This window comes from Podarcis muralis, chromosome 10 (genome assembly GCF_964188315.1).
Source record: "Podarcis muralis chromosome 10, rPodMur119.hap1.1, whole genome shotgun sequence".
In the NCBI taxonomy this organism is placed as follows: Eukaryota; Metazoa; Chordata; class Lepidosauria; order Squamata; family Lacertidae; genus Podarcis; species Podarcis muralis.
Window position 1 is genome coordinate 74228719 of NC_135664.1, and position 20770 is coordinate 74249488.

Genomic DNA, 20770 nt, shown 5'->3' on the forward strand with positions numbered 1-20770 from the left:
GATGGGGGGAATACAGTAAGGGCTCATCCACACTCACCTTTTGCCTTGTGCTTTTTAGGTACAGGCAGCTGAGCAATTTATTTATTTATTTATTGCCTTAGCACTTTCCCCACAAAACTCACTCTTTAATACTGAATTGGAACAAACAACAATTCGGGGTTTCTGTGAGTTGACATTCAGCAGTAAAGAGTGGGTTTCCGTGGGGAAAGCACGAAAAAAGTGATTAAGCACGGCACTGTAAAGCACGGACCTGTGCCTTTAAGCACTAGCCAGATCAAGCTTTGCTTTCCTGGCTGAGTTCCACAAAGAACTAGCATTGCCACTTGTAAAGGGAGGCTGGAGTGATAGCAAAAATCCCCTGGCAAATAGTCTGATCTGTGCTGGATTTTTGAGTTCCCTGGATCCCTTAAACAGGATTACTGAGCAGTCACAGCCATTGTCATATTCCCTTCACCTTATTTGTGTTAACCACTTCTATATTTGTGTATTGATCGCTGTCCTTTCCCCCCATTACCTATTTGCAATTCTCCAAGACTGGATTCTGTCTATGTCAGTGGTTCTCAACCTGTGGGTCCCCAGATGTTGTTGGACTACAACTCCCATCATCCCTGAGCTCTGGCCTTGCTAGCTAGGGGTGATGGGAGTTGTAGTCCAACAACATCTGGGGATCCACAGGTTGAGAAAGGCTGGTCTACGTGATCCTGTGCCTTGGAGGTTATGGCAGTTTGTGGTTGGGTCAGACCCTGCAACCTGGAACCTCTTTGGTTAACGTGTGTGATCTTTGCTTTGACTTTTATTTGCAATTAAACCATTTCCGTACAATTTGTAGTGTTCATTCATGTTTCTCCTGAATTTCCATTCATAAAATTGGCCAAGATTAATAACTCCTGCTAATTGCAGCCTTAATTGACCCCGCTGGTTTGCCAAGTTTCCGTCGTCCTCCGTTGCTTTCAGTGGAGGCGATGCCTGCAGTTCTTCGCCTAATCCCTACAGGGGGAGCTGTTGCGTAAGGGGATTTAAAGTTTAAATGGCCCCTAGGGACTCAGCTACATTAGTCAAACTACAACATTATAAATGCGTTATAACACTGTGACACCAGTGTAGAACTGAAATCGCAACACAATGATATTTTCCATTGTGAGCTTTACAACGATTTACCCCCAAGAGTGTTTTCAAAGTGGGGTTTTTTTTTACTGCGTAGATCTAGCCTAGATCTGGCTGGATCTCTGTTGGTGGTGTGTTTGGTTGCATATATTGGTGCGTGGGTGTATGTATGAATACACTTATCTACATGCACCAATGTTTCTGAATGTTAGTTGCTGGAAACCTCAGGAGAGGAGAGGCCCTTGTGCTCATGTTCTGCCCATAGGCATCTGACGGGATGCCGGACTAGATGGACCCCCTTTGGCCTGATCCAGTAGGCTATTCTTATGTTCTTGTGATCCTTTGGGGAGATAAAGCTGCAGGAGCTAGCAGGTCACTTCTTGCAGCCCGGAGGGCTGGATCTGGCCATCCTAGTGTAAATATTCATATCTGAGAAATGATTGGATTGGTTCTGCTAGAAAAGCCTAGCAGAGGGAATTAATTCAGAGATTCACTGCTGGGCTATCCAGCTCCGGCTTAGACTGGATAATATTAACCAAGTTGTTGTTTAAAAGAGATTTACGGAGCCATCGGATGGAAGCGTACTTGGAAGTGCATCCCGGCAACAGTCAACTGAGCTTAACGAAAGGTCTATATGATTTCAACCTGAATGTTTGCAATTAAAAATAAATAAGCGCAGGCCAATTTAATTTCCCCTCCCTCTTTTTATAATCGGTTTTTGCCCACCATGTTCTGAACCAGAGTTACTGGAGCAATAGCTTTCTGTCCTCCAGTGGGAATAGAAGAGGCAGAATTCCTACACCGCCAGATTTCCTCCAGTTGCCCGTAGTTCCTGAGGGTGAGGGAGGGCACTGGCAGGACCCGGAATCAGGTTCTCAGGCACATGCCAGACCTGCGTGCTTCCAAGCAAGCGTGGTAGCATTTTGCTCCGACTGCTTCCCCTCTGGAATTAAGGCATTCCTGCGGCTGCAGCAGAGGGTGAGCCAACGTGGCAGGTCTGTGTGTGGATTCTCAGTGATGTGGATGTTCCCTCACTCATCTCCTCCTCTTTTACTTTGAATTAACCACCTCGTAGTCCCAAGGCCACCAGCGACATAAAGCAGGGCAGGTTTTGCACCCTGTGTGCCATCCTGTTGCTCCGCCGTAAGTCCATATGTTCCCACTGAGAGCTCCTTCCCGACAGTCCTGAATATAAGTCCCGCTATCTGCTACGGACTGGCGATCAACTGCTTTAATCGCATCCCTTCTCTTTGGTAATCTTGGAAATCCAAGGGAGCTTTGGGCCCTGGCATGTGAGGATGGAGGTCATGGTATCAAAGTGCAAATTACAGTATTTGGGAGACGGATGGCACTTACTGCTGCGTGGCCTTTTGAAGAGCTGGCTAGTTGAGGACAGCCTGAGGGTCAGGCGGACAAAGAGCTGTAGGCAGGTTGCACCCCATGTGTGGACTCTCTTATTTGGAAGGTTGCCAGCGTCGGCCTGGAGGAGCAGCTCGGGGAATGCGAATAGCATAGAATGCTGGAGAACGCTTGTAAGACTTGGGAGGGTCAGCAGCCACTTGAATGCTATATGGTGCCTCTGGGTTCTCAGCTGAACCTTCTGGGATATTTTGGGCCTCTGGAGGGATGTATGGAGGGTATGGATCAGTGTACGGGATCTCAGAGGGAATGTAGGGGGCTTCCAGGGTGACAGGTGTCTCTGGGAGATTGTATGGAGGCTCCAGAGTGAGAGGTGTCTCTGGGGGGATATATGGGGGTTCTAGGGTGACAGGTGGCTCTGGAGGGGTGTATGGAGGCTCCAGAGTGAGAGGCGGCTCTGGAGGGGTATATGGGGGTTCTAGGGCCACAGGTGTCTCTGGCGGGGTATATGGAGGCTCCAGAGTGAGAGGCGGCTCCGGAGGGGTGTATGGCGGTTCTAGGGCAACAGGTGTCTCTGGTGGGGTGTATGGGGGTTCTAGAGTGACAAGTGCCTCTGGTGGGGTGTATGGAGGCTCCAGAGTGGCAGGTGTCTCTGGAGGGGTGTATGGAGGTTCTAGAGTGACAAGTGCCTCTGGTGGGGTGTATGGAGGCTCCAGAGTGGCAGGTGTCTCTGGAGGGGTGTATGGGGGTTCTAGAGTGACAAGTGCCTCTGGTGGGGTGTATGGAGGCTCCAGAGTGGCAGGTGTCTCTGGAGGTGTGTATGGGGGTTCTAGAGTGGCAGGTGTCTCTGGAGGAGTGTATGGGGGTTCTAGAGTGACTGATGTCTCTGGGGGAGTGTATGGGGGTTGTAAGGTGACTGATGTTTCTGGAGGAGTGTATGGAGGTTCTAGAGTGACTGACGTCTCTGGAGGAGTGTATGGGGGTTCTAGAGTGACTGATGTCTCTGGAGGAGTGTATGGGGGTTCTAGAGTGATTGATGTCTCTGAAGGAGTGTATGGGGGTTGTAGGGTGACCAGCGTCTCTGGAGGAGTGTATGGGGGTTCTAGGGTGACCGGTGTCTCTGACAGGGTATATGGAGGCTCCAGAGTGACTGGTTTGTCTTGAGGCATGTATGGAGCCTGTAAAATGACAGGGTTCTCTGGGGGGATGAATGGGGGTTCTATAGTGACTGGGTTCTCTGGCGGAGTGTATGGGCGATCCAGAATGGCAGTTGCCCCTGGGGGTGTTTCTTGGGGGATGTATGGAGGCTCCAGAGTGACTGATGTCTCTGGAGGAATATATGGAGGATCCAGAGCGAATGGTCTTTCTTGTGGGACATACGGGGAATCTGAGGAATTGGATGAGACACTGCCTTGTTTTGGAGAGATGTATTTGGGTGGTGGGGGAAGAAATGGAGGCTCTGGGGCAGTGTAAGGCTCCCCCAGAGGAATATAGGGGGGCTCCAGAGATGCAGTCACGTCAGGGGGGATGTAGGGGGCCTCTAGAGCCGTGGGCTGTATTTCTTTAGGAATACGTGGAGGAGCTAGAGGTTTGGGTGCTGTTTCTTGGGGAAAATAGGGTGCTTCCAGGGTGACAGTTCGTTCTGAAGGGACATATGGGGCTTCAATAGGGGGAGGTGTAATTATTGGGGGTATGAAAGGGGGCTCCACAAGGATGGTTGGCTCTGGATCTTTGTCCGGGGACCTCAAAGTTGCCTTGGGCCTTCGAGGGCGGCGTTTGGTGGGATGTGTTGAGTGAGCACCATGGGCTTTTGGAGAAGCAGCTGTGGGCAGAGGGACCGTGAGCACCTGTGGGGTCTTTTTGGAGGCATCTGTGGGCAGAGGGACCGTGAGCACCTGTGGGGTCTTTTTGGAGGCATCTGTGGGCAGAGGGACCGTGAGCACCTGTGGGGTCTTTTTGGAGGCATCTGTGGGCAGAGGGACAGTGAGCACCTGTGCGGTCTTTTTGGAGGCATCTGTGGGCAGAGGGACTGTGAGCACCTGTGAGGAAGTTTCAGAGGCATTTGTGGGTGGAGGGACTGTGAGCGCCTGTGGGGACTTTTTGGAGGCATCTGTGGGCAGAGGGACCGTGAGCACCTGTGAGGAAGTTTCAGAGGCATTTGTGGGCAGAGGAACTGTGAGCACCTGTGAGGAAGTTTCTGGAGCATCTGTGGGCAGAGGGACTGTGAGCACCTCTGTGGGGGTTTCAGGTGCTGTTGAAGGAGCGGTGGTGGACAGAGGACCAGTGGCCACCTTCGGGTTGGTTGCTGGCTCTTGTGTCATCAAGATGTCCTTTCTGTTAGGCAGGAGCGTTATTCCACCAGGTGACTTTCTCTTCTTCTTCTTCTTGGCCTTCTGCCCTTTGGCTTCCACCATCTCCCCCAAGATCCATTCAAGGAAGTCTTTGGTAAAGGTATAGATTCCTGGGTTGTTTGCCTGGGCACAGCCCTTTCCCCAGCTGGTGATGCCAATCACGTAATACGGGGAATCCTGGCTTGTCTTGCACATCAGGGGGCCCCCACTGTCACCCTGCAGAGAGAAGGAAGGAAGGAACTTAAGTGCTCTTTCAGGAAAGCAGGGTCCCCTCACACTTATGGTGTAGGTACAAGTCTAAGCCCACCCAGCCACCCAGACCAAAGACCACATAAACCTTCTTAGCTGCTACATGACACCACAGACTCACCCTCTGCCATTCATCTCATCATTGCTTGCCAAGAAACGCCCATCCTTCTTGTGCTTCTGACTATGTTACCAGGAACACATTCACACCATTCATTTAAAGCACATGGCTTCCCTCAAGAATCCCGGGAACCATAACTTATATTTCACAGAATTACAATTTCCAGCAAACTGCAGTTCCCAGGATTCTCTGGGGCAAGCCATGTACTTTAAATGGGCTTTAAATACATAGCGCTATTACTACATAATGAAGTTGCCGTGTCTGTTTCCATGCTGAATGTGAAGTTACTTGGAACGTACCTTCAGGGAAAGAGCTGAGATTTGTCATAATAGAGCAGACGCTCTCTCTAAATGCATTTGTTCGTAAAATTGATTATCAGAATTGATTAGTTCTGAGCTCTTTTTTTATAATTGTCTGTTTTAAAACTGTATTAATCTCCCTAATTTTTGCATATGCTGACATGAGATTTATGGTTTGGGAGAAAATGTCTGAATTGTATTTTCAGAAAATCTGTTCCCCATCTGAAAGTCAATGGTACGAGGCACAAATTCACTTTTGGAGTACCGATGACTACAGGGCTACAGTGTTTTCTCAACTAATCCCTTAATTGGATTAACTTGGGTGAGGAGGTCTGTCGGGGACTGGGCAGAGGAAGAATGGTGGAGACCACATCCCCAGTCTAACCCTTCCAGGAAGGGGGAAGAGAAAGACAGTTTAGATTTACAACATGGGTTTGAGGGAGATCACAGCTCAGAAGCAGATGAGGGGGAAAGTTGGGAAATAATGGGAGAGGAGGAGGAGGAGGCAGAAGCGGAGCGGCAGCTAGCTGACACGGTGTCATCAGAAAGCTTCCCAGACCCTCCATCTCCCAGAACCCAGCGAGCCTTAAAAGTAGGAGAGAAAAGAGCTCAAAGACAGAGGGCACGTAACAGCACCCATAGAAGTGACGAATGAGGAAGTGGGAGAGACTGGAGAGGGGGTGTAGATTATCCAAGAGGCTGGGTTCTACAGCCTCTCTCTGTAAATATTGAATAAAAAAGGACAGTAAGAAACCTTCCCTTGACTTTATAGTTTCCTGGGCAACAGCTGAGACCCACGACAACATCCTGACACGGTCTTGGAAAGAGAGAGAGAGAGAGAGAGAGGGGAAAAGATTAACCCTGGGCTTATTCATGCTTTCTCTTGTCCTGCTTCAGCCCCAGAAAAAATGCTCTTTAGTGCTCAGTTGGAGCAAACAGCACTTCAGGCTTTGCCCATTGCCATTGGTTCCAATCTGTCACTAAAGAGCCGGTTTTCCCTGGGGCAAAAGGAAAACTGCTCAGACCTGTGTCTAGAAAGCACAAGTTGCTGGTGACTTGTGGAAGTCAGTTGGCAGCTCACCACACCTTGCCCTCAGCTGTGTATGCGAAGCCCCAGGAGTCTTCAGAAATCTCCCGCTCCCAGCAAAACAGTTCTTTTCCAGAGTCCCCAGTTAAGGGGAAAACTCCTCTTCCACACAGTTCATATCAACTGTTTATTATCTCCAGATGCAAGACAAAGCTAAATACTACTAGATTCAATTCATCTGGTCTCTGAAGTAAGCATACATATGTACAGAGAGATCGGCTAACACTATCCCCATGGTAGCGTATGCTGCTGTGTAAAGCTCACAGCCTTTCCCCTGACTCTCACAGATTCAGAATCAGACCCTGATGGCAAACAGGACAAGACACGAACGTGCAACAGGACAGGAACATAATGAAAGCAGTGCCCTATTATGCCCATTGGTCTACATTCCTGGACCAATGGGTGGAATGTCTGTTTACTTCCAGCACAGTCTGCTGGGAACTTCCATTGTATATAGCTTTTGCCTATGCTTTTTGCTTGGTCACAAAGGCAAGCAGACATGTTTTTCCTTTGTCCTGCTGCTGAATAAAATGCTATAAATATGCTTACATATGCCTCTATCCGCTACTTCCGTTGCAAAGAGTTTTTATCTCTGCTGGCTTGCGTGCTCAGTCTCTAAAGGTCTCTGAGGCTTGAGTCGCAGTTTTTGATGCTGATCCGAGAACCAGAGTTCGCCCGGCTGCCAGCCGAAGGGCTGGAGCCAGCTGGGGGCCTGCCAAATGCCCCCATCTCCCCAGACACATCCCAACAGGCACTGCCGCAGTTGCCCAAAGCAAAAGGTGTTCCTTAGCTCAGTGATGGGGCATATGCTTTGCTCATCAAAGGTTCAATCCTGGGCATCTTCAGTTAGTGTCAGGGACTGGGCAGAGGAGGAATGGTGGAGACCTCTTCCCCAGCCTGACCCTTCCAGAGGAGGAGACAGTTCAGAATTACAACAGGGGTTTGAGGGAGGTCACAACTCAGAGGCAGATGAGGGGGAAATAATGAGAGGAGGAGGAGGAAGAGGAGGAGAGAAGAAGCACAGGGGAGTGACAGCTGATGGACTCAGTGTCTTTAGAAAGCATTCCAGACCCTCCCTCTCCCAAGACATGGTGGGCCTTGAAAGTAGGAGAGCAAAGAGCTCAAAGGCTAAAGGCCCTTTCCAACACCCGTAGCAATGACTCATGGGGAAGTGGGAGAGATGGAGGGAGTGGAGACTCATGAGGAGCAACACCATTATTCTGAGGCGCCACATTCCCAAGCCTCTCTCTGTGGATATTGAATAAAAGCAGATGGTAAGGAGTTTTCCTTGTCTTGTCCATCCCTGGCAACCTGCCTTGTGGGTCAGTTCCTCTGCAGTCTGACAGTTAGAGGGATCTCAAGCATCTGTGCTAAGGAAGACCTATCTCTGCCAGCAATGCTGGAGAGCCGGTGCCAGTGTGAATAAGCGGCAGTGGGATTCCTTACCTGGCAGCTGTCAATGCCCCCTTCCTCATATCCTGCACATATGGTGTGAGGACTCATGGCCCCATTGTACCACTGGCTGCTGTTGCATTTCTTGGTGTCCAGAATGTTGATTCTTGCCTCCTGAAGGATGTCCGATGTCTTCACACCTGTCAGCAAAGCCAGCAGATTAGGTTGGTTTCTGCTTTCTCCAAGCACTGCAATTCACAGCTCTTCCCTTCCCTAACCACACACAAACACACACGCAATTTCCCTCCTGGAATATAGCTTGGCAAAACTACACGTTACATTAAATAGGTATTTGCGTCTGTGTGTGCAGTAGTTGTTGTTGTTAAAGTCGCAGGTTCAGGATCACACACACACAAATTAAAATATGCATTCAATGTAAAATGTAGCTTGGCAGAGGAAGAGGGAGAAACCAAAACAAGTTACAGACACACACACTCATTTTGTGTGCTACTCAAATCATTTCAGCACCTTAGGATATTTTTAAAGCTCCTGTAAGCAAAATGGAAGGAGGAAGGTGTGGGAGTCGCAGTTAAACATGCATGAGTGCTAGTTAGTGCATGAAGGGGTTAAGACCAGCTAGGCCACTCCCCCTTACCTCCGTGAGGGGGGAAGCGAATCTGCTTCTCTTTCTTTTGCTCACTCTCCTCTAGTTATGTAACTGACCAGAACGGACATGTTCTGAACTTGTTCCAAAGTAGAGACCGCATGCTTGAAACTATAATCTGTATTTTACACCCAGGACAATTCTTCCTCCTTGCTGCTGCATGGAATAATGCATGAACCAGACCTTTCAATTTAGTAAGTAAAGCTTTTAAACTTACTTAACAGGGTGTTGCCTGTTGCCTGTAGGCAAAATATTCCAATTTCTGCGCTATTCTGGGGGTTAACTCTGAGGGTGTTGTAAGCTCTGCTGGAGGCTCTCTCCTGCGGGAGAGTGTTTTGAATCTAGGCGCCTGGCCAATTTGTTTTAGTATTAATTACCCACATGTGGGTTGGGTCTATTTTCCACTTCCAGAGAAGGAAGCACCAGAAAACAACTACCTTTGTGTGGAGGGGAAGCAGCCAGATTTCCATCTGACCTGAAATAAGCCTTCATTAATTCCTGTTCTCCCAGATCTGAAGTTTGTGGGGACTGGGATACCAGCCATCCACAGCAGCACCTCTATCTCCCCCTGTCCTGTGTGTTATCTTCACAGCTGCGTTTCCACCCCTACTTGAGCTGCCCCCAGTCCCTGCCTCCCTCTGCTCCCAGTCTCTCACTGTTCTGGGAGGTGGTGCCCCAGCCACTGATGTGGCAGTCTGAGAAGCTGGTATCAGAGCCCATGGTGACAGGAGGCAGGCAGGCTGGCTGAACGTAGTCGCTAAATGTCACAGGTTTCTCGAGTTTTATCAGTGCAATGTCGTTGGCCTCCGTGCGCGGGTTGTAATCCTGGTGGAGGAGGACTTTGTGCACCGAGCGGATTTGCACATCGTCCGGCAACTTGGAAAGGTCCGTGGCACCCACCACAATCCTCCAGTGATTCAGTGAGCTGCAGGTAAAACAGAACATGGTTAGCGCAAGGCCCTCTGGAGTTCTTTTAAACAGAGTTCTCCCTGGCTACTGCTGCAAAAACAGGGGAAATAATAATTCCTGGACACCCTAATACTGATAAACATGTATACCTGAAGGAACGTCTTCACCCCCACCATCCAGCCTGGACACTGAGGTCCAGCGCCGAGGGCCTTCTGACGATTCCCTCGCTGCGAGAAGTGAGGTTACAGGGAACCAGGCAGAGGGCCTTCTCGGTGGTGGTGCCTGCCCTGTGGAACGCCCTCCCTTCAGATGTGAAGGAAATAAGCAGCTATCCTATCTTTAAAAGACATCTGAAGGAAGCCCTGTTTAGGAAAGTTTTTAATATTTAATGCTGTATTGTTTTTAATACTCGATTGGGAGCTGCCCAGAGTGGCTGGGGAAACAGATGGGTGGGGTATAAATAAGAAATTATTATTATTATTATTATTATTATTATTATTATTATTATTATTATTATTATTATTAAGCTATGAGGCCAGCTGGACTATTTACACCAATTCCAGCTTCATGCAGATATTAACATTCCAGTATTGTGGCTTTGTTGGTTGCTGGCACCGAGCAAATACTAGAACTGACTGATGCACACATTTTGCTGGGACACTGCACTGGGCTGAAGTTACCTATAGATCCATGTTAATGTGCCTGTATACTTTTAAAGTTAGTCCAAAATGGCTTGCCAGCATTCTGGACGGTCATTTAAATCACAAAGTACATGTATCAGAATAGCTGCTCCTCTTGTCCCTCTGAATGCCCCACCCCTGAGAATCAGCCAGGTATCAGAACCAGCCACTATACAAACAGCTTCTGCAGCAGGGAAGGGGTGGCCCACTGCAGAGAAACACCTGATGTGCAGATGAGGCAACATAAAGTTTCTGAGACATGGCGAAAGGACAGGAGGAAGCAGACAGCCCCCCACTAGTGTCCAGTTTCTAGCAAGCAGCTGAGTCTGCCTAGAATCTCTGCCCACTATTCTGTGGGGTGTAATCCACTGGGAGCAGTCAAGTACAACATTCCTTGTTTTGCTAGAGTGGACATGCAAGGGGATGTTTGGTCCAGCCAGTTGAAACTTCCTGTTCCTCCTGGCCTGGAGCATCCTTCCTTGCATGTGACTAGTGGGTGGGTGTGACCTAACCTGTCCAGGTAAAAGGACAAGGCATGCTGCCACTCTCTCTCTCTTTTCCATCTTCCTTTCATCCTGCAAACTTCCTGGACTGAACTGCTGGCTGCCTTATGGGGTAATCCTGTTTGTACTTGTTTGTTTGTTTGTTTGTTTGTTTGTTTGTTTTTAATCTATTTAATCATTTTTTTATATACAAACAACAACCGCAAATGACACATACAACAAAAGCCATAATAACAATAACAACACAATTTGACAATTCAGATTTGAATACACAGATATACCTATGACTACACCTTTTTAAACAATATGTTCCCACCTCTCTCTCCTCCCCCTACTTCACACCACTAACATGTTTGTAACTTGAAGCCTTAAGCCTGCCTTCAGGGATCACACTGTGCTCTGCCTGGTCGTGAATAAACTTTCTTTTCACTGCTTATGAATAAGACTGTGGTGCCTTTATTCAATTAGGAGGGATTCAAGGGGTCTTACCAGGAAAATATTAGAACACATTTCAATCTGGACAAGCCAGATGGAATTGTGTATTGTCTTAAGAAACTCACACGAGTTTGCAACTAATTTTCTGCTGTGTAAAAGGGAATGGACTCTGCTAAGTAAAGGAACTTGCAAGTGTAAGTTAGGAAGGATATTAATAAACAATATATCCTCTCCTGCCACCCTGAACATCCCCACATATTCTGACATGTTGGAGAGGTTCTTGTGTATAGACAAAGGCAATCTGCACATGCTCAGAGGCACCACACATCTTCAGCCTGTGGCAGAAATCTTGCCTTCCCACCTCGGGGACATTCTGCCTGTCCTCAGCAGGCCAGACGTCCATTTTCCTGCCATCTTTCGTACTTGCCTTCTCTTAGTCTTGAAGCAGTGAGCTGCTGTGAGGACCCAGCGCTTGGAAAGGACGGATCCCCCGCACGAGTGCCGCGTTCCCTTGGAGGAGGGGATCTGGACGCTGACAAGCCAGGGCCACTCTCCAGCCAGGGCGTCGACACCACCCACAATTCTCATGCTGCCGCCGTGGATGGGGGCCAGGGGTCGTTTCCCGCAGTCTGACGGGAAGGAAAGAAAGTTGAAAGCGGTTCAGGGAGGCAGGACTTCAGGGATGCACAGCAAACACCTAACCGACTTCTTCAAGAAAGCACCAGAGGACGAAAGGCTCTGCAGCTGACAGGGTCAAACTTGCCAGGGAACTTTGCTGCAGCCTGGCATCAAGAAATATGGGTGTGTGGAGCTTCATTCAAGAAGTTAAGCTGCTGGGGCTCAAGAAATCCTGGCAGCAAATTTTGGCCTCCAATTAAGCCATACAGTGGTACCTTGGGCTACAGACACTTCAGGTTACATACGCTTCAGGTTACAGACTCCACTAACCTAGAAATAGTACCTCGGGTTAAGAACTTTGCTTCAGGATGAGAATGGAAATCGTGCTCCAGCGGCGCAGCAGCAGCAGGAGGCCCCATTAGCTAAAGTGGTGTGTCAGGTTAAGAACAGTTTCAGGTTAAGAACGGACCTCCAGAACGAATTAAGTACTTAACCCGAGGTACCACTGTACTTGCACCAGCTATATTTCCCCTTGCATCAGCTCCAAAGAGCATGGCCAGAGCTCATGTTCAGCAACATCTCCAGGGCCAAAGATCCTCTCCGTCCCACATCTGGACCCATACATCTCCAGTGTGTTACGGAAATGAAGGGGGGGGCACATCTTTAAAGTTGTTACAATGCTACAAATATTATGCCTGAATGTATCCTTTCAACTTGACAGCTCAGCGAAGGGACCTAGCTTTATAAATTCGTAGAAAATCCATACTTCAACCAACTCTCCTCATTCCAACGCCATTTTAACCCTTAAAGAAAGGGGAATCTGGGCTCCACATCCCTATGTGAACCAAGAAGCAGGAAAGGGCATCCCGCCATAATTCCCCAAGCGTGAGAGCACAGACATGGCCCCCCACCCAGGGAGTGACCAGGGGGCAACAATGGACATCCGCAGCCACAGTTGAGCAAGTCAGGTGTTCTGAAAGCCCATCTCCAGACAAGTCCTGAGGGCAAGGAGATGGAAAGAATTTTATTGTTCTTTTGGTGGTGGGGACTTATGAGGTGTTGGGAATGGTGTCTGATAAAGGGACCTCATGTTGAACTTGGGTCACCCTTGTAGACCCCTCCCCATTTGTGACATGCTAGTGATGTAGTGATGATGTATCTATGATGCTGCATGAAGTGTATTCTGGGGGAAAGAGGGAAGTTTTAGAAGAGGAGGTCACCCCATGCTCTGGGTTCTTACTCCTGTGGGGATCTGTTGCGCAACAATAAAGATCATGGTCTACTGACCGCTGTTTTGCTGGAGCTTCCTTCTTTTACTGACCACATGGACCCACAGGGGACTTGCACCCTGACGAGCTGGGCTGTTGAGTAGTCTCTCACCCAGGATTTTTTTCCCTTCACAAGTGATAAATTGGAGCAAACATCAATCCAGAGAGAACTTGATTGACGTTTGCTCTGATTCAGTGGTAAAGATTGGGTTTCCTTGGGGCAAAAGACACACCTGGTGAGCCCCTAACCTCCATATTTAGGGCTCAGCCACATTTTTGTTTGTCCTGTGAGTTCTAGTCACACGCCCAAGGGGGTTTCTGTTTGCCCTGCTGCTTTCCCTGAGAAAACCCTCTCTTTACTTCTGAATTGGAACAAACACCAGTCAGGTTTTCTGTGGACTGATGTCTATACTAGTTTATCAGTAAACAGAGGGCTTTTCCTGGGACAGGGGCAGGACAAATGAAAAACGTCTTGGACCCATGCCCTTAGTGTAGCTGCATTTGCAGACGTCTCCAAAACACAGTTAGGTTTAGTTTTATTGGCAACGGGCTCATCCACCCTTCCTCTTGGCCTGCTCATTTCTCCCAGGGAAAACCACTCTTTAGTGCTCAATAGGAGCAAACAGCAATTCAGAAGGATGAGCTGGGATGGCTCTCTGTGGCTGTATGGGAGGCTTGTTGATGTTGGCAAATGCACCTTTGCAAAACACACACACGAAGAAACACCTGTCCTTTGTGTGTGCTACAAACCAGTAAACACTTCGGAGGCCTTGACAGGTCTGGATTACTCTGGAAACTTCTCAGTATGCAAGGAAATTAAGAGAATAGAATCACAGAATCATAGAGTTGGAAGAGACCACAAGGGCCATCGAGTCCAACCCCCTGCCAAGCAGGAAACACCATCAGAGCACTCCCGACATATGGCTGTCAAGCGTCTGCTTAAAGATCTCCAAAGAAGGAGACTCCACCACACTCCTTGGCAGCAAATTCCACTGTCGAACAGCTCTTACTGTCAGGAAGTTCTTCCTAATGTTTAGGTGGAATCTTCTTTCTTGTAGTTTGGATCCATTGCTCCGTGTACGCTTCTCTGGAGCAGCAGAAAACAACCTTTCTCCCTCCTCTATATGACATCCTTTTATATATTTGAACATGGCTATCATATCACCCCTTAACCTCCTCTTCTCCAGGCTAAACATGCCCAGCTCCCTTAGCCGTTCCTCATAAGGCATCGTTTCCAGGCCTTTGACCATTTGGGTTGCCCTCCTCTGGACACGTTCCAGTTTGTCAGTGTCCTTCTTGAACTGTGGTGCCCAGAACTGGACCCAGTACTCCAGGTGAGGTCTGACCAGAGCAGAATACAGTGGCACTATTACTTCCCTTGATCTAGATGCTATACTCCTATTGATGAGGCCCAGAATTGCATTGGCTTTTTTAGCTGCCGCGTCACACTGTTGGCTCATGTCAAGTTTGTGGTCAACCAAGACTCCTAGATCCTTTTCACATGTACTGCTCTCAAGCCAGGTGTCACCCATCTTGTATTTGTGCCTCTCATTTTTTTTGCCCAAGTGCAATACTTTACATTTCTCCCTGTTAAAATTCATCTTGTTTGTTTTGGCCCAGTTCTCTAATCTGTCAAGGTCGTTTTGAAGTGTGATCCTGTCCTCTGGGGTGTTAGCCACCCCTCCCAGTTTGGTGTCATCTGCAAATTTGATCAGGATGCCCTTGAGTCCATCATCCAAGTCGTTGATAAAGATGTTGAATAGGACCGGGCCCAAGACTGAACCCTGTGGCACCCCACTAGTCACTCTTCTCCAGGATGAAGAGGAGCCATTGATGAGCACCCTTTGGGTTCGGTCAGTCAGCCAGTTACAAATCCACTGAGTGGTAGCATAGTCAAGACTGCATTTTACCAGCTTCTTTACAAGAATATCATGGGAATCTCAGACCTCTTTTTATGTATGCAACTGCAGCGGCTAGAATTTTAATAGCAAAGAATTGGAAAGGTGATAGCACCCCCACAGAAACCGACTGGCAAGTGAAAAGGATAGAATATTTACAACTCGCAAAGATGACAGGGAGAATAAGAGGAAATTCAATACAGAAAGTTAATATTGGATAATATTTAAAGAATATCTTAAGAATTACTGTGACAATGTTTACCTCCTGACAGACTTAGATTGAATCTTTAAATATAGAGAAAGCACATAGCAAAATTTTCCTAATAGAAAATGGGAAAGTAAAATAATAATAATAATGAAATGTGTATAAACAAAATGTAAAATATCACAATGAGAAAAATCAGAAGTTAATGTCTATGGTGTGTCTATGTAGTGGTGTGTATTGTATGTATTGTCTAAGCTGTATGTAAATTGATGTAAATTGATATATAATAAAGGCGATTTAAAAAGAAAAGAAAAGAAACTTCTCAGTATGCAAGGAAGTTTGATTCTGAGGTCTCAGCTCCTGTTTTTGGCAGTCAGTGGTGCCATCGTGTGGCCAGCTTGTGCAAAGGCAGATTGAATATCCCACAAAAGGGGACATTCTGGCATAAGACAGCCTGAGCTTCATAGGATAGTGCAGTTCTTTACTTCTAGGAAAAATGGTGCTGGTATTGCAAGCCCTCCAGTACCTTGGGGGGGGGGGCACTGGGGGAGAGGACACTTATGTATGTATCATAGGGTGGGGCTCTATAATGACATGGGCCTGCCAACTTTAAAAGACAACTCAATATCTGAGCAAGGCTGAAGGATGGAACTGTTAGAATTTCTGATCTATGATTGTAGTCATGGGATTTTTGTTTATCACATGACGGTGTAGGTTTTGACTCCACAGAGTGGGAAGTGACGAAGACAGGATGTTTGTGTTCCTGTGTTCCATGAAGTGGGACTATTGTCCTTTGTTCTTCTTCTCTTTGCTCTCTGATGCTAGAGAGAGAGGGAGCCATCTTGCAGTGCTCCGTGTGTGTTTAGATGTAAATAAAGTAGATTAGCCAAAATGCTGAGTTGCTGAGGTCTGTTACGCAAGCTGCGAAGACTCTGCGGATCCCTAAGTGTGCCGGTGTCGGTTGGCATCGGTAGCTGTGATGTTCAGGCTGAAGAAAGCTTTTGAAGCTCCCGAACGATCAACAAGGAGGGAGGGAACATGCCAGTTGGGCATGTGTCTCTGCCAAGGTCCTACTCGAGTGTAGGATGACCTCCTGGCAGGAACTTGGCAGTCAAGGTACAGAATTACAGAACTGACCTTGAAGGGCAATTGGAAAAGGAGAAGGTGTGTGTGTGTGTGTGTGTGTACGTGTTTTCATTTCAGTTTTGTGTATGTGCGTGTTTCCCCCCCCCCCCTGGAATTTTTTGTGGAAACAGAGGTTGGAGGAACTCTTCTGCAAATGTTTCCTCTTTCAGAATGATGTGTGCTGTAGCTTCTAAAGTGGCCTTTTAAAATAATACAGCTGCAAACCTTAAAGGTCAAAGTTTCAAAGGTATAGCTCTGTGGTGAGGTTCACACTTTGCAAGGTCTAGGTTGAGTCTCTAGCAGCGGTGGACCATATGCCCACTCTGCCCAGGGTGGGCGTGCTCCCGAGGGGGGCGTGGCATGGAGGGTGCCCTCCCAGGCATGGGACAGCTGCTCGGGTGCCCAGAGTGGTGCATGCACCCTGCAGCCAGGGGCGGAGAGAGCCGTCCATGGAGGACATTCGGCACACCGCCAGCGACTCCCAAGCCTCCCCAAGCTGTCAAAACGAAGGGGGAAGGGGCAGAATGCTGCTGGCAAAGTGGCTGAGCTCCCCCTTTATCCCGACGGCTCAGGGTAGGCATGGGAGTCACGGACGGGTGGCATGTTGAATGTCATCTCCCTCCTTCTTCAGGTATCTGAAGAAGTGTGCATGCACACGAAAGCTCATACCAAGAACTAACTTAGTTGGTCTTTAAGGTGCTACTGGAAGGAATTTTTTTGTTTTGACTATGGCAGACCAACACGGCTACCTATCTGTAACGTCATCTCCCTCCGTGAGGGCACCTGGGGTGGATCACCCCCACCGCTCCCCTTCCCAAGCCCCTGGTCTCTAGCATGCCCAGGTAGGGCTGGCAAGGCCCCCATTTGAAGCCATGAAGATACACCTGAAACAAATGGACCAGCTGTCTCACTCAGCCTAAGCACTCATCTTCTGTTTGTCCCATGATCTTTTCCGTTTGTCTCATGTTTTCTAGGGCTCTGAGAGGTTTTTCTTCCATCCCGCCACTTCCCCTAGGAAAATTCGCTGTCTACCACTGAATCAGAGCAAATTTCCATCCTCAGTAAACCCAATTAGCATTTTTTTTTCTGATTCAGCAGTAAACCACAGGTTTTCCTGGGGAAAGAGACAGTGCAAGAGAAAAACTATGGACCCGTGCCTAAAAATCATGGGACAAGTGTGGATGAGCTCTAAGGCAGTAGCCTGTGTCTCTATGGTCTGTGTGTGTGGTTTGGGAGAGCTGCACAGTCAGGGAAAAAACAATGATGTCCAGGGTTGTAAAGACTGCGGAGAGAATAATTGGGTGCGCTCTTCCCACCTTGGATCAAATCTACGCTTCCAGGTGCCATAAGAAAGCTGCAGAGATAGCGCAGGATAGTGTGCACCCCAGAAATGATATCTTTCAGCTTCTGCCTTCTGGAAGAAGGTCCAGGGTTATAAAGACTAGGACTAGCCGCCGGAGAAACAGTTTCTATCCAAATGCGATTTTGGTTCTAAACACAGTGTAAGGAGTCTCTATGGGAGTATATTGTGTTTTAAAAATGGAGTATCAGAGTTTTTAGGGGGCTAACCAGGTTGGGATAGTTGGAATAGCAGGCTTGTTGGTTTTTGAATGTCTTATGTAGATTTTTCAATTTCGTTGTTCTGTTTGGGACAATGACAATAAAGATTATCATATCGTATCATACTGTATCATATAAAAGAAATAATTTTAGACTAGCTGATAGTCCTGAGCTTTAAATTGCTGTCCTGAGAATGCCGCCCCCCACCCACCGCAAACTGAGACCTGACAAGAGACCTTATCCATCAAGGGGATATCTGGTGGGGCCCCTAAAATAGAGAGAGACAAACTGGTTGCAAGAGGCAGATTCAAACAGTCGCTAGCACTTGCATCCCCAAAAGCAGATAACTAATTGTAGCCTGGAATGGTGTGTGTTGACTCCAAGTAAGAATGACCATCAGGTTCCATGGGACTTACTTCATAGCAGTCATAAGCCAAGGGGAATTGGGACCTGGAACTGTGTGTGGGCTTGTCTGCACTTCTGTTTATCTTGGACCTAGCAAGGACGGTTCTGAAATGGTTTCTGCTTGCCCCATGCTTTCTAGCCACGAGTCTGGAGGTTTTCAATTTCCCCGCCACTTTCCCCAGGAAAATTTGCTCTTTACCGCTGATTTGGAACAAATGTCAAGCCACAGGAAACCCAATTGATGTTTGGTCCGATTCAGAGGTAAAGAGCAAGTTTTCCCTGGGGAAAGTGGCGGGACAAGCGGAAGTCTGGATGAGCCCTCAGTCTAGTAAAAACTTCATTCCTTCTGCCTCATCTTAGGATGGGAACTATGCCGAGAGCACCAGCATCATGCTCTTTGCAAGAAACATCATTTTCCCCCCTTTTACAGTTATTTTTTGTTTCTTCAGCATCTAGCTAGGGAAGGACCTCCTGCGGCACTTGAAGGTGCTTTGTGAGTTTGGGCTGGTCTTCATAAAAGATCTGTTCTCCATCTTGGGGCAAATCTACGGCAATTTCTATCAGACGAAAGGTATTCAGGATACCCAGTATGTCCCATAACACATATTAATCATCTCTCCAAACTCTCAGGGTGATAGGGAGAGTGGTTTGCTTTCACTTCTCCAATATATAGACATTTCTACAGCTACCTACTTAGGAGAACAGTAAGCGCTCCAAGTGCCGACTGAGACAGTGCGAAATGAATTATTGCTTCAACACCAATTTTTAGGCCAGGAGGGCCGTTTGAATCCTGGGTTTTCCAGCTCACAGCAAACAGAGAATCAGGCCCTAAGGCAGGCATCGTGATAATATTCCACCAGGTATGTTGAAGAGCTGGTTGGATGCCCTGACTTTCAACATCTGCCTGCGCCAAAGCCTCAGACACAGGGCCAAAATTATCAGGACTCTGTAATGGGTGGAAAGAGAGGCCTCTCTTATGTTGAGCCTCCTTAACCAGACTTGTCTCAGGAGCCCAGAAGATGACCATCATTTTGCTTTTCTCTTCTGCCCTAGTTAATCTGAATAAAACACAGCTACCATTCACCTCTCATGGATCACAGCCAGCTCCAAAAATGGGGGGGGGGTGGCTTCATTAAGATCTGGGTTGTGTTTTGGTGGGAACATGCTTAAAGAGGATGGCTGAGTGAGAGCTCTAGTGTGGGCCTGGTCAAAGGGACTACGAGATAAAGGTCTCACCCCCAGCCACAGACCCCAAGCCCCACTTACCTGCTGGATCATAGCCATGTGTCCCCAACAACCTCAGCAAGGCCACGACCCCCAGAAGCAGCCCAGCTGGGACTCCCTTTATGAGCTGTGGTTCCTGGTAGCGGTTCCACATCATTTGGCCTCAGCAGCAAGATGTCGACTTCAGTGGGTTCTCCTTCTGTGTTGCTAGGAGACAGAGCCTGGCCATGTCCACCGAGGAAGGGGGTGGGATGAACAGGTCACCCATCCCCTATGGACCAGGCACAGGGTAGCACCACCTCCAAGGAAAGAGTCTCCAGGAAGCAGGCAGAACCTCTCTGCGGGCAGTAGAGCACTGGGCGTTACAGTGTCTCCAAAGAACTTCTGGAGGGGGTCTGGTCATCATGGCTGGGCTGTGGAACCTCTACACAATAGACCTTCTGGAAGCCTGCAATCTTCTGGAAGCCCAGAAAGGCCGTTCTGTTTGGTCTGATCTGAGCAGCAGATGTTGGGACTCAATCCACAGCCTGCCCAATTTCACAAATAACCCCAGAGGTCCCTTGGAAGGATGCTCACAGAGAAACCCATAGAGCTATGGAAACATCACAGGGGCTGTTGAGAACAACTCAACTTTGATCCACCTCAGCCTGCAAGACACCTTGGGGCCAGGCTGGCAAATGCCTCCACATCACCAAGAAGAAGAAGAAGAAGAAGAAGAAGAAGAAGAAGAAGAAGAGTTTGGATTTGATATCCCGCCTTTCACTCCCTTTAAGGAGTCTCAAAGCGGCTAACATTCTCCTTTCCCTTCCTCCCCCACAACAAACACTCTGTGAGGTGAGTGGGGCTGAGAGACTTCAAAGAAGTGTGACTGGCCCAAGGTCACCCAGCAGCTGCATGTGGAGGAGTGGAGACGCGAACCCGGTTCCCCAGATTACGTGTCTATCGCTCTTAACCACTACACCACACTGGCTCTCAAGAGACCTTTGGCCAAGTGGTGAGGCTGAAATCGGTTTCCCAATTGCTTCTCTGACATTTCTTGGGCCCAAAGGTTCTTCTTCCAGGCAGAGTTGAGATGACCAAATGTCATATCCACTTTCCTTAGCTAGCTAGTTATTTTTCTAAAACTGATTACAGTGGTACCTCGTGTTACGGAAGAGGTCCATTCCGGAGGCCCATCCGTAATGTGAAATGCCTGCAACTTGAAGCGCTGTGTTTGTGCAGGCGCGTGGTGCGATTTGGCGCTTCTGCGCATACACGAAGCGTGATTTAGCACTTCTGTGCATGCGCGGGTGGCAAAACCCGGAAGTAACCTGTTCT

The 20770-nt window shown here is 48.2% G+C and overlaps 1 protein-coding gene across 1 annotated transcript in view; it reads right to left on the reverse strand.

Moving 5' to 3' along the window:
• LOC114604854 (uncharacterized) overlaps positions 1-19787 on the reverse strand; it is a 38374-nt gene extending 18587 nt beyond the window's left edge. The window contains exons 1-7 of the mRNA XM_077935630.1: positions 19496-19787; positions 11578-11779; positions 9280-9548; positions 8014-8159; positions 4745-5030; positions 4503-4573; positions 2575-4406 (exon numbers count right to left, since the gene is read on the reverse strand). Coding sequence (XP_077791756.1) covers positions 2575-4406; positions 4503-4573; positions 4745-5030; positions 8014-8159; positions 9280-9548; positions 11578-11779; positions 19496-19610 — 2921 coding nt within the window. The 5' untranslated portion in view covers positions 19611-19787. The remainder of the gene's footprint in view (positions 1-2574; positions 4407-4502; positions 4574-4744; positions 5031-8013; positions 8160-9279; positions 9549-11577; positions 11780-19495) is intronic.
• Between the last annotated feature and the right edge of the window lie 983 nt (positions 19788-20770).